The sequence below is a fragment of the Bubalus kerabau genome, chromosome 2 (genome assembly GCF_029407905.1).
Source record: "Bubalus kerabau isolate K-KA32 ecotype Philippines breed swamp buffalo chromosome 2, PCC_UOA_SB_1v2, whole genome shotgun sequence".
NCBI lineage: Eukaryota > Metazoa > Chordata > Mammalia > Artiodactyla > Bovidae > Bubalus > Bubalus kerabau.
In genome coordinates, this window is record NC_073625.1 from 173,011,763 (window position 1) to 173,026,928 (window position 15,166).

General features: G+C 39.2%; 1 protein-coding gene across 7 annotated transcripts in view; it reads left to right on the top strand.

Moving 5' to 3' along the window:
* GK5 (glycerol kinase 5) overlaps nucleotides 1-14,508 on the top strand; it is a 77,986-nt gene extending 63,478 nt beyond the window's left edge. For 6 of the 7 annotated variants that reach the window (XM_055569460.1, XM_055569462.1, XM_055569461.1 and 3 more), the window contains 5 exons: nucleotides 1,081-1,175; nucleotides 8,816-8,919; nucleotides 9,830-9,889; nucleotides 10,765-10,898; nucleotides 14,131-14,508. In XM_055569460.1, coding sequence (XP_055425435.1) covers nucleotides 1,081-1,175; nucleotides 8,816-8,919; nucleotides 9,830-9,889; nucleotides 10,765-10,898; nucleotides 14,131-14,276 — 539 coding nt within the window. In that variant the 3' untranslated portion in view covers nucleotides 14,277-14,508. Of the gene's footprint in view, nucleotides 1-1,080; nucleotides 1,176-8,157; nucleotides 8,272-8,815; nucleotides 8,920-9,829; nucleotides 9,890-10,764; nucleotides 10,899-14,130 lie in introns of those variants that run through there. The other variant, XR_008710736.1, reaches the window with a different exon arrangement.
* Nucleotides 14,509-15,166: the final 658 nt, after the last annotated feature.

Here is a 15,166-nt window from a genome sequence, read left to right on the forward strand (position 1 = left end):
GGATTGAACCCAGGTCTCCCACATTGCAGGCAGACGCTTTAACCTCTGAGTCACCAGGGAAGCCTTAAATTGGTTTAAAAAAAACCCACTTTGGAAAATGATTTGGCAATGTCTGCTAAAGCTAGTGTAAATGTGAAAATCCTAGGACTCGCAATTCCATCCCTTGGTTTATAACAACCAGAAATATGTACATATTCTTGCCAAAAGGAAGATACACGTGTATTTAAAGTGGCCTGTTTAAAGTAGCCAAAAACTGGAAACTACCTATATATATATCAGCTGTAGAACAGTTGAATGAATTGTGTTTGGTGAGAATGGAATATGATACAGCTATGAGAATGAGTGAAGCACAGCTGCTTGTAACAAAATGAAGGAAGCTCACACGCGTGTTGTTGAACAAAAGCAATTGGTATCTTGATCTTGGTGTTGGCTTCCTGAGTGTATCCACACTGAAAATTCTTCCAGCTGTATACTTAGGACCTGTTTGTCTTCCTATGTTCATCTTCTTATATACTTCAGTAAAAAAGTATACTAAATTAGATCTTGATTTATTTTTGTTTGTTTTATAAAGATTGACTTTTAGTATATATATCACCAGCCCTTTATAGAACTCATTAGATAGAATAGTCTTTCAGTTGACTCTCTTAGTTGTTATAGGTTAATATGGTTGACTGTTCTAGTCACTATATGCTGACCTAGAATGAGTGTTATCTTTAGGAGAATTTTTTTTTTAATGCCAAAAAACACATAGAATTGATTTTTAATCAGCCCAGATATATTTAAATGAGAAACTAAGGCCTGCTCATGCAAAGCCCATCTGTGAGGGTCCTCTGTTTCTCTTACTCCTTCCATGGGCTGTAAACCTTTGCAGTGGGAGAACCCACTTAACACTAGAACTGCTTGCCTTTTTGTTGACCCTTTTAAGTGAGCAACCTTTCACATAATATTTGTAGTAAATGTTGATGCAGGTGAATGATAGTCATGTAGCATAATTCTGTTGTCCCTCCCCAACCTCTTCGTTTTGTTTTAGGGTTTTTTTTTTTTTTTTTTTTTGGTTGTTGTTTGTTTTTGTTTTTGCAGATCTGTTCACAGATGCTGCTGAAACTGAAAAAATGGCCCAAAGCTTGGAAGATTCTGAAGGAGTTTATTTTGTTCCATCTTTTAGTGGATTGCAGGTATTTTTTTTTAAAGTTAATTGCAATAACAAACATTTCCCTTTTCTTGTTTAGCTGTTTAGTTGCTCATTCATGTCTGACTCTTTTGTAGCCCATGTACTGTAGCCCATTAGGCTCCTCAGTCCATGGGGTTATTTTGGCAATACTGTAATGGGTTGCCATTTCCTCCCCCACGGGATCTTCCCACCCCAGGGATTGAACTCGCGTATCAGTGTTTGCTGCATTGCAGGCATATTCTTTATTGCTGAGCCGCCTGGGAAGCCCCTTCCCTCTTCTTACTCACGATTAATATTATATCTGCCATTCCCTTACCTGAAACCGTGAGCACTGAACAGAACTAAGCGGGGGAAGGTACTTTCCAGGGCTGAGAAGTTGTGTTTTTTCTTTAATGATTATCAAGCTTTGTTACAGTGTGTGTTTTTTTTTAAACAGTGTTTTATTTCATTTTTATTTTTGGCTGTACCATGTTGCATGAAGGATCTTAGTTCCCCAACCAGGGCTGAACCTGTGCCCCCTGCATTGGGAGCACAATCCACACCACTGGGCCATCAGGGAAATCCCGGGAGTTGTGTTTTGATCTGGCATGAATTCCACAAGAGGGAAGAGCAAATTCTCCTGGCTTCTGCTCAGAACTCCATCTCTGTGGAAACTGAGTTGGCAGGTTTATTATAGAACTTTTACATAAGACCCATGGTTACTTTATCATGACCAAAAATAGCCATTTCTCAGTGGGGGAAAATAGATCAGTAAATTGGAATTCTTTACTTACAGGAGGTATACCACTGCGAATTAGAAAAGTAATGTTAAGGTATATACTACACCAATATTTTTCAGTTGTTTATAAGTTTCATTAACTTTTTTTTTTAAATCAGACTTTCTTTTGGTTAATTGTTGTGGTGTGGGATGTTGGTTACTTTGCCTAACTAAAAAGTGAACTCGGTAAAAGGCTTGATTTTATAATATTTAATTTTGTATTTAATTGAAAGATCTGTGATATTGTCTCTAATTTTAGCATATTGTTGCAAAGACTTTTAAAAACTGTTTCCAGGTGTAGTATTATATAAACAATATAAACAAAATTCCTTTTGCGGGTGAAGAGGTGGAGTTAGTCCTTTTAATACTCCTCTAAATCTCTCCACTAAATATTTTCTCTTTCTAAAAATAAAAATTTCTCCTCTTTCTAGTCTATTCCATACTCAAGCAGTCAGTTACAAGAAACCCAAAATTTAAAAGTTTGGATGGGGACTCCCTTGGCAGTCCAGTGGTTAAGACTCCCCACTTGCAGTGCGAGAGGCATGGGTTTGATCCCTGACTGGGATACTAATATCCCTCATGCCATGCATCATAGCCCAGAAAACATAAGACAAAACAAAACAAGATAAAAGTTTGGATAATGTAGAATCTGGTGAAAAAGAATTAGATAGAGTTAGATCCGGGGTAGTTTTAAATCCCTAAAATCACCATATTTTCAAACTAGAGTTTTAAACGAGCATTATTTTAATATCTGTGATAATTTCCTTCTGTATGCTTTATCCTAAAAGACTAAGAGGTTATAGACTACATATAGAGATTGTATTGCATCTTCTTCAGAGCAGTGCGAGGCACCTGATGATCATCCATGCTAGGACAGGGGCAGAAACATTTGTCTGATTGAGGTTTCAGGGGGAAGGTTAGATGAAGAGTTGTCATCAGCAAAGGGGGGGTTGAATTAGTCGACTGTGGATTCTTTTATGTGCTGTGGGACCTCGCTGTGACTATCTTGGCAGCTCTGTCTTTAACTTCTCAACCAACTCATATCCCTGTAAAAATAATATGAAATATATAATTAAAAACCCCAAAGTAACGCTAGAGTCCTAAAGATTAGAGCCCACTATCACTTATATGGTTTTTAATTTTGTGTTGCTCACAGAGTATCCCTGCCCTGCCATGCGTGTAACCTGGCCATGTGTTGAGGTGGGGTGGGGGAGGACCACAGGACAGTTATTTCCTAATGTAAAATGAAACTCTGAATTGGAAACTGAAAGTTAATTCAAACAACAATAGTGCATTGATACTAAGCTGTTCGGAAAATAGTGGGGAGATCACTCATAAGCTGCCAGCATCAACAACTAGAGAAAATGCGGGTTAGGAGAATGGAAGGCAGGGTCATGCGTCTGTGATACTGCCTTTGATTTTAGAATACTGTTACAACTGCAGATAGTGGAAGGCAGGATATTAAAGGCTTCTGATAACCTCAGGGGTGTCAGAGAAAGGGACAGCCCTTTCTTCAAGGACAGACGAACTTGTGGGATAGCCGCAGTAGGGAATGGGCCAGAGAGGCTAGAGCATGGGGTTGGACACTGGGTGGCATTGATTGGTGCAGCCGCTGTGGCTTTGTCTAGGGAGGGGGTTGCTAAACTAGAGCATCACTCACAGGTATCAGAGGCGAGCATCAGTCATCATTTACTTGATGCTAAAGATACTGTGACGTTGGCCGTACATAGTAGAGAGGACAGGACCTTGAGCTAAGTGCCAGTCTTCAGCAGATGAGTAGGCACGCTCCAGTGAGTGTTCTTAGATTTGCAAGGAACGGGCTTGCTTACCTCCACTCCCCCAGGAGGAGCTGTCTGTCCACACACTCCTGAGCATTGGGAATGGAGAGGAGTTAGCAGCTGACTTGGTAATTCTCAGTGTTCTTCTCTGTGGTTTCTGTCTCTCTGTGGTTCTGCTTTTTTCTCCTCCTTACCAGCTTTGCTCTGTACCCTTTCTTCCTCATCACTTCTGTTTATTGTCATTCTTATCCTTCGACTTTCTGCCTTTTCACAGTTTGGAAATAAATACAGCCTTCTTCCACCTTGTGCAATCTTTTCCCATCAGCTCCCTCTGAAGAGTTTCCTCGTTCACATTTCCAGGGGAGGAGTCTGATTGGGCTTCCTTGTGTTTTCAAGCCTCGGTAGACTTTGAGTCCGTTGTGTTCATGCCCTGCATTTGTGGTGCTAGCAGTGGGTCTGGGGCTTGAAACATGGCTGCTTTAGGCAAGGACTCAAGTGGTTTGCTAAGACCTCCTCTCCCTGTGGCCAGCAGAGACTGGGAACTCCCCCTCTAGTTCTGTGATCACTGGGACGTCTGAGCCATGGAAAGGGAAAGGGAGATAAAGCATGGTGTTGATACAGACCTTAGCAAACGCTGACAGCAGAGGTATAGTGGCCGACGGTGGTCATGGGAGACTAGAACAGTGTCCTCCTGGTCCTGGGGTGTGGAAGCCTGAGGACCTGCCACTGAATGGCTGTGGTTGAAGCCATTTGTCCAGCCCAGAGCCAGGCTTGTTAGAGCAACCAACCACAAAATCGGTGGAAGACACATCTCAGAGTTACTTAAGGGTTAGGGGAGTTGATTTACAATGGAAGGGAATCTTGAGAAAGCATAGTGAAAGAGTTATGAAGAAATTGAGTAGTAGTGGGAAGGATTTGAATAAGAAATGACAACTAAAATTAAAATTGTGAGAGGATGTCCCTGGTGCTCCAGGGATTTGGACTTCACCTCCCAGTGCAGAGTGTATGAGTTTGAACCCTGGTCAGGGAACTAAGATGCTACATGCCTCACTGGCCAGAAAAAAACCAAGACATAAATATTAGAAGCAGTATTGTAACATATCAATAAAGACTTTTAAAATGATCCTCATCAAAAAAAAAATCTTAAACTAAAAATTGTAGTGGCAGCTAACCTGTGAATATGTACTGTGTCTTGGGCACTGTTATAAATTCTTCACATGTGTTGTCTTATTTAATGCTCAGTAACTCAATAAGTTACATAATTGCACTCATCTCACACACTAGTAAAGTAATGCTCAAAATTCTCCAAGCCAGGCTTCAGCAATACGTGAACTGTGAACTTCCTGATGTTCAAGCTGGTTTTAGAAAAGGCAGAGGAACCAGAGATCAAATTGCCAACATCTGCTGGATCATGGAAAAAGCAAGAGAATTCCAGAAAAGCATCGATTTCTGCTTTATTGACTATGCCAAAGCCTTTGACTGTGTGGATCACAATAAACTGTGGACAATTCTGAAAGAGATGGAAATACCAGACCACCTGACCTGCCTCTTGAGAAACCTGTATGCAGGTCAGGAAGCAACAGTTAGAACTGGACATGGAACAACAGACTGGTTCCAAATAGGAAAATGAGTACGTCAAGGCTGTATATTGTCACCCTGCTTATTTAACTTACATGCAGAGTACATCATGAGAAACGCTGGACTGGAAGAAACACAAGCTGGAATCAAGATTGCTGGGAGAAATATCAATAACCTCAGATATGCAGATGACACCACCCTTATGGCAGAAAGTGAAGAGGAACTAAAAAGCCTCTTGATGAAAGTGAAAGAGGAGAGTGAAAAAGTTGGCTTAAAGCTCAACATTCAGAAAACGAAGATCATGGCATCTGGTCCCATCACTTCATGGGAAATAGATGGGGAAACAGTGGAAACAGTGTCAGACTTTATTTTTTGGGGGGCTCCAAAATCACTACAGATAGTGATTGCAGCCATGAAATTAAAAGACGCTTACTCCTTGGAAGGAAAGTTATGACCAACCTAGATAGCATATTGAAAAGCAGAGATATTACTTTGCCAACAAAGGTCCATTTAGTCAAGGCTATGGTTTTTCCAGTGGTCATGTATGGATGTGAGAGTTGGACTGTGAAGAAGGCTGAGCGCCAAAGAATTGATGCTTTTGAACTGTGGTGTTGGAGAAGACTCTTGAGAGTCCCTTGGACTGCAAGGACATCCAACCAGTCCATTCTGAAGGAGATAAGTCCTGGATTTCTTTGGAAGGAATGATGCTAAAGCTGAAACTCCAGTACTTTGCCCACCTCATGCGAAGAGTTGACTCATCGGAAAAGACTCTGATGCTGGGAAGGATTAGGGGCAGGAAGAGAAGGGGACGACAGAGGATGAGATGGCTGGATCGCATCACTGACTCGATGGACATGAGTCTGAGTGAACTCCGGGAGTTGGTGATGGACAGGGAAGCCTGGCGTGCTGCGATTCATGGGGTCACAAAGAGTCAGACACGACTGAGCGACTGAAATGAACTGAACTGAACTCAATAAGGTAGAGAATACTTGCATCATTCCATTCTGAAGCTGAGGAAACTGAGATTTGGAGCCGTTCTGTCACTTGGCAGACAAAGATTCTTTGGACAAGAATCCTTGTCTAAAGCAGCCATGTTTCAAGCCCCAGACTGGCAGCCTCACAAAGCCAGTGAGTGACACAGCTAGCTTGTAGGACTCTGAAGTCCAGGTTCTTAACCACTCTGCCAGGCTGTTTCCTGGTGTAGCATAAAATATTCTTATAATGCTAAGACAACTAGAGCCAGAGGAACTTACTTTTATGGTCTAGATTGACAACGATAAGAGACATGGGGGCATGAACCATCCTGCAAGCCCCCAGGAAATTAGGCTGAAGTTCCGCTGGGGACAAGGGCCTGCTGGGGCAGGTAGTCTGTGCCCCAGGCAGGAGTCTGCTGGTTTTGCTCAGGGGACCACACAGAACTTTGCTGAGTCCTGTTGTTCCTGGTCTGTTGATGGTTCTGGAGAGCTCCCTTGTTGGGCTTAGCAGTGACAGATTGGAGGTGTGGCTAGAAGCTATCTGCCCTGGCAAGATGTGACCAGGCCTTTTCAAAGGACATTGTTTTTCTTGTTTTATCATCCCAAACAGAGATTGACTTGGATTAACAAATGCAGGGACGTTGTAACCTGTAAAGAAATTTTTAGGTTTCCATAGAATTTATAACCCCTCAAGTTGGCTTATTACTAATGGTAAAATATGTTCATAGCTATTTGTACAAGAGTGATTTCAGGCCAGTTCTATCAAGAGTTTGTGTGGTATATTGGAAGAAGTCATTTTTATGCAGGAAAAAAACCGTAGGAAAGGAATTCCCTGACAGTCCAGGGAAATTTCACTGTCAGAGGGTAGGTTCAATCCCTGGTGGGGGAACTGAAATCCCACAGGCCACATGGTGTGCCCAAAAAATAAAAATAAAAAAAATAGCATACTGTGCTGTACTTGGTCGCTCAGTCGTGTCCAACTCTTTGCGACCCCATGGACTATAGCCCACCAGACTCTTCTGTCCATGGGGATTCTCTAGGCAAGAATACTGGAGTGGGTTGCCATGTCCTCCTCTAGGGGGTCTTCCCAACCCAGGGATCAAACCCAGATCTCCCACATTGAAGGTGGATTTTTTACCATCTGAGCCACCAGGGAAGGCCTAGTATACTTCTAGGGACTAATTGAACTGGTTGAATCTGACCCATCTTTGTTTTACTGTGTTCTGTCATTTGGTATATACACCAGCTCTATTTTATGTCAGCTTTTACTGTGTAAATCACCAAAAGGTATTAATGATTGTGGAAAATTATCAAAATAAAATCACAGGAGGAGGAACATCTAGGTCATGGTAAAGATAAGACGTAAAGCAGAATTTCTTCAGTTGAGACATTAGGAAAAGTATTGTTTGTTCGTGGATTCAGCAGATGTGTATTGATCCCTTGTGAGGGGCAGGTGCAGTGCCAGGCCCCAGAGATACACGTGAACACGTCAAATGAGTTCCTGCCTGTGATGCTAACAGTGTAGCGGAGAAGATGAAGTTTCAACAAACACAGATACATGTGATGATAAACTGTGGCACGTGATATGATGAGGAGTTACAGGATTCCATAAAAAGTGGATGGTGGGGAACCTGATTTAGTCTCTGAGATTAGAAGTTTTCCCAGAGGAAGCTGAGCCAAATTGTGGAAGGGGAGTAGGATTAACTAATAGGAGGTGTGGTAGAAAGTTTTCCAGGTAAAGGTGTGTCAGGCCCTGAAGTTAGAAGGTGCTTCCGGGCACCATTATTTCCTGACAGCCCCAGCCTGTCCCTCCATCATGACCTTGTGTAGGTGTGTTGAAACAGTTCTGCCTGTTTCCTTCAGAGATGGCAAGCTCTGACAGGGCACTTTGTGTTTCAGTTTCCTGTCTCAGAATCGTCTTGCATTTCTGGCGATGCGAAGATGAGTCCAAACTTCATCTGATGAATGCATAATTCCAGCTCAAGATTATGGCCTTTGCAACGCAAATGTTAGGTTGAGTCTTTTCTGATGTTAGTCAATAATACTATGTAAACTAAGAAATAGAGTTTAGTTTGAAAGTCTGACACTATATTGGATATAAATTATGACACTGAAAAACACATTTTTTTGCATTGTGGTTTTATTGAAGTCTTAGGATCTTCAAAAAGCCTTTCTACTTAGTAGACAATTTCAGTGTAAACACTTTACAGTTGGAGAAAAGGGGAGATACTAGCATTGCTTTTCATTTTCCTCATGTATCTAGCTAAGCATTTCATAATTTATTACTCTGGGCTTCAAACCCTTTTCTTTGTACAGGCGCAAACAGAAGATCCAACTCACAAATCTAGTATCTGTGACTCAAACTTGCTTAAGTCCTATCAAAAAGTTATTTGAATAATTGACATAATTTGGGGGCTGTCGTTTATGTTAAAACTGTCTCTAAATAAGCATTCTTTTTTCCTAAAATGGCTATATTTTAATTGTTTTAATATAATATACTTTCAAGTCTATAGATATAATTTAGAGCAATAATTGTATATTCTTACTGTCTCTTTAGGCTCCATTAAATGACCCCTGTGCATGTGCCTCTTTTATGGGTTTGAAGCCTTCCACCAATAAATACCACCTTGTTCGAGCAATATTGGAGTCTATAGCTTTCAGGTACCAGAACCTGCCCTAAACTACCCCCTCCTCATAGAGTATTGCTATTTCCTTTTATTAATTTCTACTAAACTAAATTAAAAATTTTTCTTAATTTTAATTCTTTATACCTTTAGTTTAATTCATACTGAATATGGCCCAGCTAGCTCAGTCAGTAGAGCATGAGACTCTGAATTCATACTATATGATATAATCTGTTCTTATTGCTCTTTGCTATTTTTTTTGCATCCTTTTTCTGCAATTAATAGTACCAGTACCACTTTAGATTTGATATCTGAAAATTGAATGATTTTTAAAATATATAATTTATTATGAATAAAATATTCAGAATTTGTACTTTGAAAAGTTTTTGTTTTCTCATTCATAAAGGAGAATTCTAACTAATAATGCTGCTGTGATACTCAAAGATTGACTCACCAAGACTATTCTTTCTGTATATTCCCTTTGGTCTTTTTGTTATGCGTCAGGTGTAGCTTATTAAAATTAAGAATGCAACTGTCATGAATGGATCTAATGGAACACTTGTAATGTTTACATTTTCTCTGATTATAAAATCATTAATTTTTATATTTTATGATTTTTAAAAAATGCCATGTATGGTGTGTCATCCATACCTATTAAATGGATACTTGCTTTACATTTGTATTTGCAAGAATGGTAATAGATTAAATTCAATTCTGAAAGAAAAAGTATGTTCTCTTGTATCACAGTGAAAAACAGAAGGCCCCGAGTCTCTTGCTTATTTGAGCATCTGTTATTGATGTTCAGTTAGCATATTTAATGTTTTCTTTTGCATATTTTATAAATATCATGTAAATGAAACCACAGTTTTTACTATTCTAGATTGTAAAAAATAGAAAATTATTGTGATATGAATTGCCTCTGAGTAGTTTCTTTGTTTTTTAACTAGAAACAAACAGTTATATGAGATGATGCAGAAAGAGATCCATATTCCTGTAAGAAAAATCCGGTATGTACACTTTGTTCCTAAGAGATTTCATTAGAAATTAGTGCTAGCTGCTATTGGTATTTTCATCATTAGGATTATTCAGGATTTCAAAAAGAACTTATGCTTACCTTCTTTGCAACGAAATTCTTGGTCATAGGAATTTGGAGAGGACGGAAAGCTAATTTTGGATTTAAGGAAAATATAGACCAATATGGAATTTGAGAGGCTCTGAGCACCTATATCGGAGAAGGCAATGGCAACCCACTCCAGTACTCTTGCCTGGAAAATCCCATGGACGGAGGAGCCTGGTAGGCTGCAGTCCATGGGGTCGTTAAGAGTTGGACACGACTGAGTGACTTCACTTTCACATTTCACTTTCATGCGTTGGAGAAGGAAATGGCAACCTACTCCAGTGTTCTTGCCTGGAGAATTCCAGGGACAGCGGAGCCTGGTGAGCTGCCGTCAATGGGGTCGCACAGAGTCAGACATGACTAAAGTGACTTAGCAGCAGGAGCAGCAGCAGTAACACCTATATGTATGTTATAAAAATCTTTAATGTTTCTTTTTTGAGTGTGTGGGTATCCTTTTATTATGGAAGCTTCATGTATTTTTTGCCAGAATGTCCAAATGAATATTTATGTTAGCTTAGTTCACTTGGTCACTAGTCCCAGGACAAGCCGGGCAGGTAGGAAAATTGATGGCAGGAACAAGGAAAATGTTTAAAAATTGTGATCTTCAGGTCAATGCTAAGTGATATAATTTTGGAATTAAAAAGTTAAACTTTAAAAATAAAATCAAGGCTCTAAACAAAGATGTGTGGATCTTTTTTAAAAAGAATAATAATGTTTTTATGCTTTTGTTACAGTAATTTATCTCCAATATCTTGCTCCCCACAGGGCAGATGGAGGAGTTTGTAAGAACAGTTTTGTTATGCAGATGACTTCAGACCTGATTAATGAGACTATAGACAGACCCGTCCACATTGATATGTCCTGCTCAGGCGCAGCTTCTCTAGCTGGCCTTGCTGTTGGTATGTGTGGGTTTTATGAAAATAAGAACTGTCTTGCAAAACCATTTCTTACAGATAGCATTTCTCCTCTCAAAGCACAAAATTACGCCAAAGATCTGGAAAGCCTTGACGGCCATATACTCCATACATGCATGCCCTTCACTAATAAAATACTCCTATGACCCATACTCTTCTATGGTGGGTCTAGCTGCACCTCTTCCATTCTTGCTGCTCTCCTTCAGTGAGAAGTATGAGGCCAGGAAAATTAATTCTCAACTGCTCTGGTCTTTAGCATGGGAGTTTCTCTGGGTAAACTTTCTGATTAGATAAGCTTGTCTTTGGCATTATTGTTGTTTAGCTGCTAAGTCCTATCCAACTCTTTTGCAACCTCATGGACTGTAGCCTTCGGGCTCCTCTGTCCATGGGATTTCCCAGGCAAGAATACTGGAGTGGGTTGCAGTTTCCTTCACAAGGGAATCTTCCTGACCCAGGGATTGAACTTGCGTCTCCTGCATTAGCAGGCAGGTTGTTTACCACTGAGCCACCAGGGAAGCCATCTTTGGTATTAGAAACCCCTTTATTCTTCTACTTGTTGAACATTTGTCTAGCTCCTGCTACCACAGTCACTGCTGGGATTAAAGTTTAAGTGACATAGTCCCAGTTATGGGAGTCTCCATTGGGAATACTCAGGCAAACCAGCCCATTATTATGTGATAAACCCAGTGAAAAGCTGCAGTATGAGGCAATAGGTGTAGGTTTTCCCAGAGGAGACAATGTATAGTTCAGTTTTGAACGGGTTAGCACACAGCCAGGTGAGGAGAGAATAGAGGGTGAGTGGTCCAGTAGTGAAGGCAGTTCGTGCAAAGGTCCTGGCCCATTCTGGTGCTGATAGAATGAGAGCAAGAGGGGAGGCTGGGGAAGTACAGATGTGTCCAGTCACAGTGCCTCTTCATAAAGAGGAGTTTGGACTTGATCTTGAATGCACAGGCGAGCCACTGAAGAATTTTAAGCAGAAGGATATGGACAGATCTACATTTGAACAGATCGCTTTGGCAACTAGTGTTTTCACTAATTAGTTGGGAGGCCAATTAGAGGGTTCCCTAGGGAGCAGGAAGTGACTCTTCCTTGAGACTCTGGGAGTGTCTTCCTGTGTTCCTATATGGAAGGGAGGAGCGTTTGTACAAAACAAGATATCTTACACTTAAAAGTTTAGGCTATTATTTATTAATTAAAGTTATGGACCGAAAAAGCATCAAATCAAATTAAGGTCATCTTAATCTTTATTCTACTAAAAATCTGTTATCTTGGAATAAAATTGAAACAGTTACTTTCATTTGTTCATTGATTGATGTTTGATTAATTCAAGTTGAAGAAAATAACTTTTCCTTAAATTATCATTGTCATTCAAAAATGTAAGTTCCTCTATATATTTCAACTCTTAAGTTTAATATAGTTGATGTTGTTTTTAATAATTTCACATGCCTAACTGAGCAAAATTGGAACTATAATAAGAAAAATGTTCTAAGTATGTAAACAACTCTTGAAAATTGGATAAATTAAGCTTATCATTACAGTAAGCCAAATGCTCATAAGCATTCTAGTATTGTTTATAAGGTTAATCAAATTGTTCTACACTTATCACCATATGAAACTAAGTATGTCAGATTCTCTTGAAGCCGGCTACAATCTGAGGTATAGCAAAGAGGTGGACACAACTGGGCACACACTACTACTAAATAAAAAACACAGGCTCAAATTATTCTCACACATAACATAGTGGCTTGAATTGTATTTACTTCATCTGTATTTAATTTCAAAACAAAGATACTTTACTAGCTATAGAGAGCAGTTTTACCTTCTTGGAAAATCTGAAATTTCTTTCTTTTTTTAAATAATGATTATGTTATATTTATTTGGCTGTGTCAGGTCTTAATTGTGGCATGTGAACTCAGTTGCTGCATACGGGATCTAGTTCCCTAACCAGGGATCGAACACAGGCCCCCTGCATTGGGAGGGTAGAGTGTTAGCCACTGGACCACCAGAAAAGTCCTAGAAAATCTGAAATTTCTGATTGGATTATTTCTCTCTCAGAAAATTGAGACATGAAGGCTATGTAGATTCTCTGTATTTTCAAAATTCACCCAGAAACTGGGTGTGTTCAATATATATTTAATAAAATAACTCTTAAAAATATGTAAGAGTTGACTCATTGGTAAAGACTCTGATGCTGGGAGGGATTGGGGGCAGGAGGAAAAGGGGATAACAGAGGATGAGATGGCTGGATGGCATCACCGACTTGATGGACATGAGTCTGAGTGAACTCTGCGAGATGGTGATGGACAGGGAGGCCTGGCATGCTGCAGTTCATGGGGTCGCAAAGAGCTGGACACATCTAAGCAACTGAACTGAACTGAAAAATGTATATACCTTTAAGTGTAAATAATAAATTCTGAAAATAAGAATTTTAAGAACATATTTATTTTCATGACTAGATTTATCCAATTGTGTAGTATACTAATAAAAACTATTTCTAGTCTTTTAATAACTTCTATAAATTAATATCTTTAAATACAATCTAAAATGCTGACTTTGTAAATAGAAAGAATGTGACCTGACAGAAAACGTTAGAAGAAATCCTTGCATGAAATGTAATAGTTTTAAAAAGAAAGTATTTATTATATTAATTCCTAAGTTTGAATTTTGTGCTTATCCTAGGGAATTGCTTCTTACTTCCAAGATATATGATAGAAATCTTAATTTAGGGAATTCCCTGGTGGTCGAGTGGTTAGGATTCAGTGCTTTCATTGCCATGGGCCCGGGTTCAGTCCCTGGTCAGGGAATTAAGGTCCTGTGCAAGTTGCGCAGCATGGCTGAAAAAAATCTTAATTTATCTTTTTTTAAGAATTGTATAAAAAGAAAGTATACTATTTCTTACTTGGTTTTTTTTTTTTTCTTTCTTAATAGCTATTCATGAAATTAAATGATGGCAAGATATGGTTATTCTAGAAATGATTTGGTGCCCTTCCATACAGAAATTACTCTGCTAGTTAGAAACCAAAAGATTTTTGTTAAATCCTAGTGTATATTATTCCCAGGGATAGTCAATCTAACAAAGTTCAAAGCAACAAAACTTTTGAATTGTGCTTTAAAGTAGTGACTGTTTACCTTTGCACCAGTTCACATAGCTTTGTAGGTAAACTTTTTGGGCTCATTATTTGCCTTCAAACTTGAGAATAAATTTTTTCATCTATAGGGTTTTGGAGTGACAAGGAGGAGCTAAAGAAACTGAGGCAAAGTGAAATGGTTTTCAAGCCCCAGAAGAAATGGCAAGAATATGAAGTAAATATGGGGAACTGGGTCAAAGCCGTGAAACGCTCCATGAATTGGTATAAGACGTAATACTGGTGGAATGACTGAAACCACGGAGGGCTGATCATCGGAGGGCTGATCATCGTTATGTGCAGCTGAGACAAAGCTCAGGAATAACAATGAGACCGACCCTGACCAAGAAAAGACTTAAACTGAGCTTTGCAACCCCAGAGAAAAAGCATTGCTTTTTGTAAAACAAAACAAAATACTCATTAAAAAAAGAAAAATCTAAACCTTGGTGAGAGATTGTAAGGCAACAATACCTCAGAATTTCTGAATCTTCGTTTTGTACCAAATTCTAAAGGACATTAGCCATTTCCAACCATGTTTTGAGTCTCACGGGGCCTCCTCCTTTTTATACTGTGCCTGAATGAAATAATTGTTTACTGTCTGAGTTAATTGTTCCAGGTCAAGCATCATTCATGTTTTGTTCCAAAATGATGTGGAAAGTGTTCCCTTAATTCTTTAAAATTGAGTGAGCTACTCAAAGTCCATATAGATAAAAAGAAAGAAAATGACTGAGGAAAGTGGAATTTTGAAACATCAGTATTTTTTGTTTAAAGCCATAATCATTCAATGTTGTATCCAATAGTAACTCAATATGTCTCTCTCAGGCTTATTTGATGGCCAATTGTTTCCTTTATTGAGCTTAAAGGCACTGCCTTAATTTTCCCTTGTTTAAAAAGCTGAGCTTTTTTTATATATTGCAAAACTCTGAAAAAGAATAATTTTAGTTAATAAAACCAAAAAGGTTATCGATTCATAAGGAACAAGAAAGTACTGGGTTGGCCAAAAGTTTCCGTAGCATTTTATGGAAAAACCTGAATGAACTTTTTGGCCAACCCAATACTTCTCAGATAGCATTTCTTTCAAAAATTTCTGGATGAAGTATAACATCTCATTTTTTATAAAATGCAGGT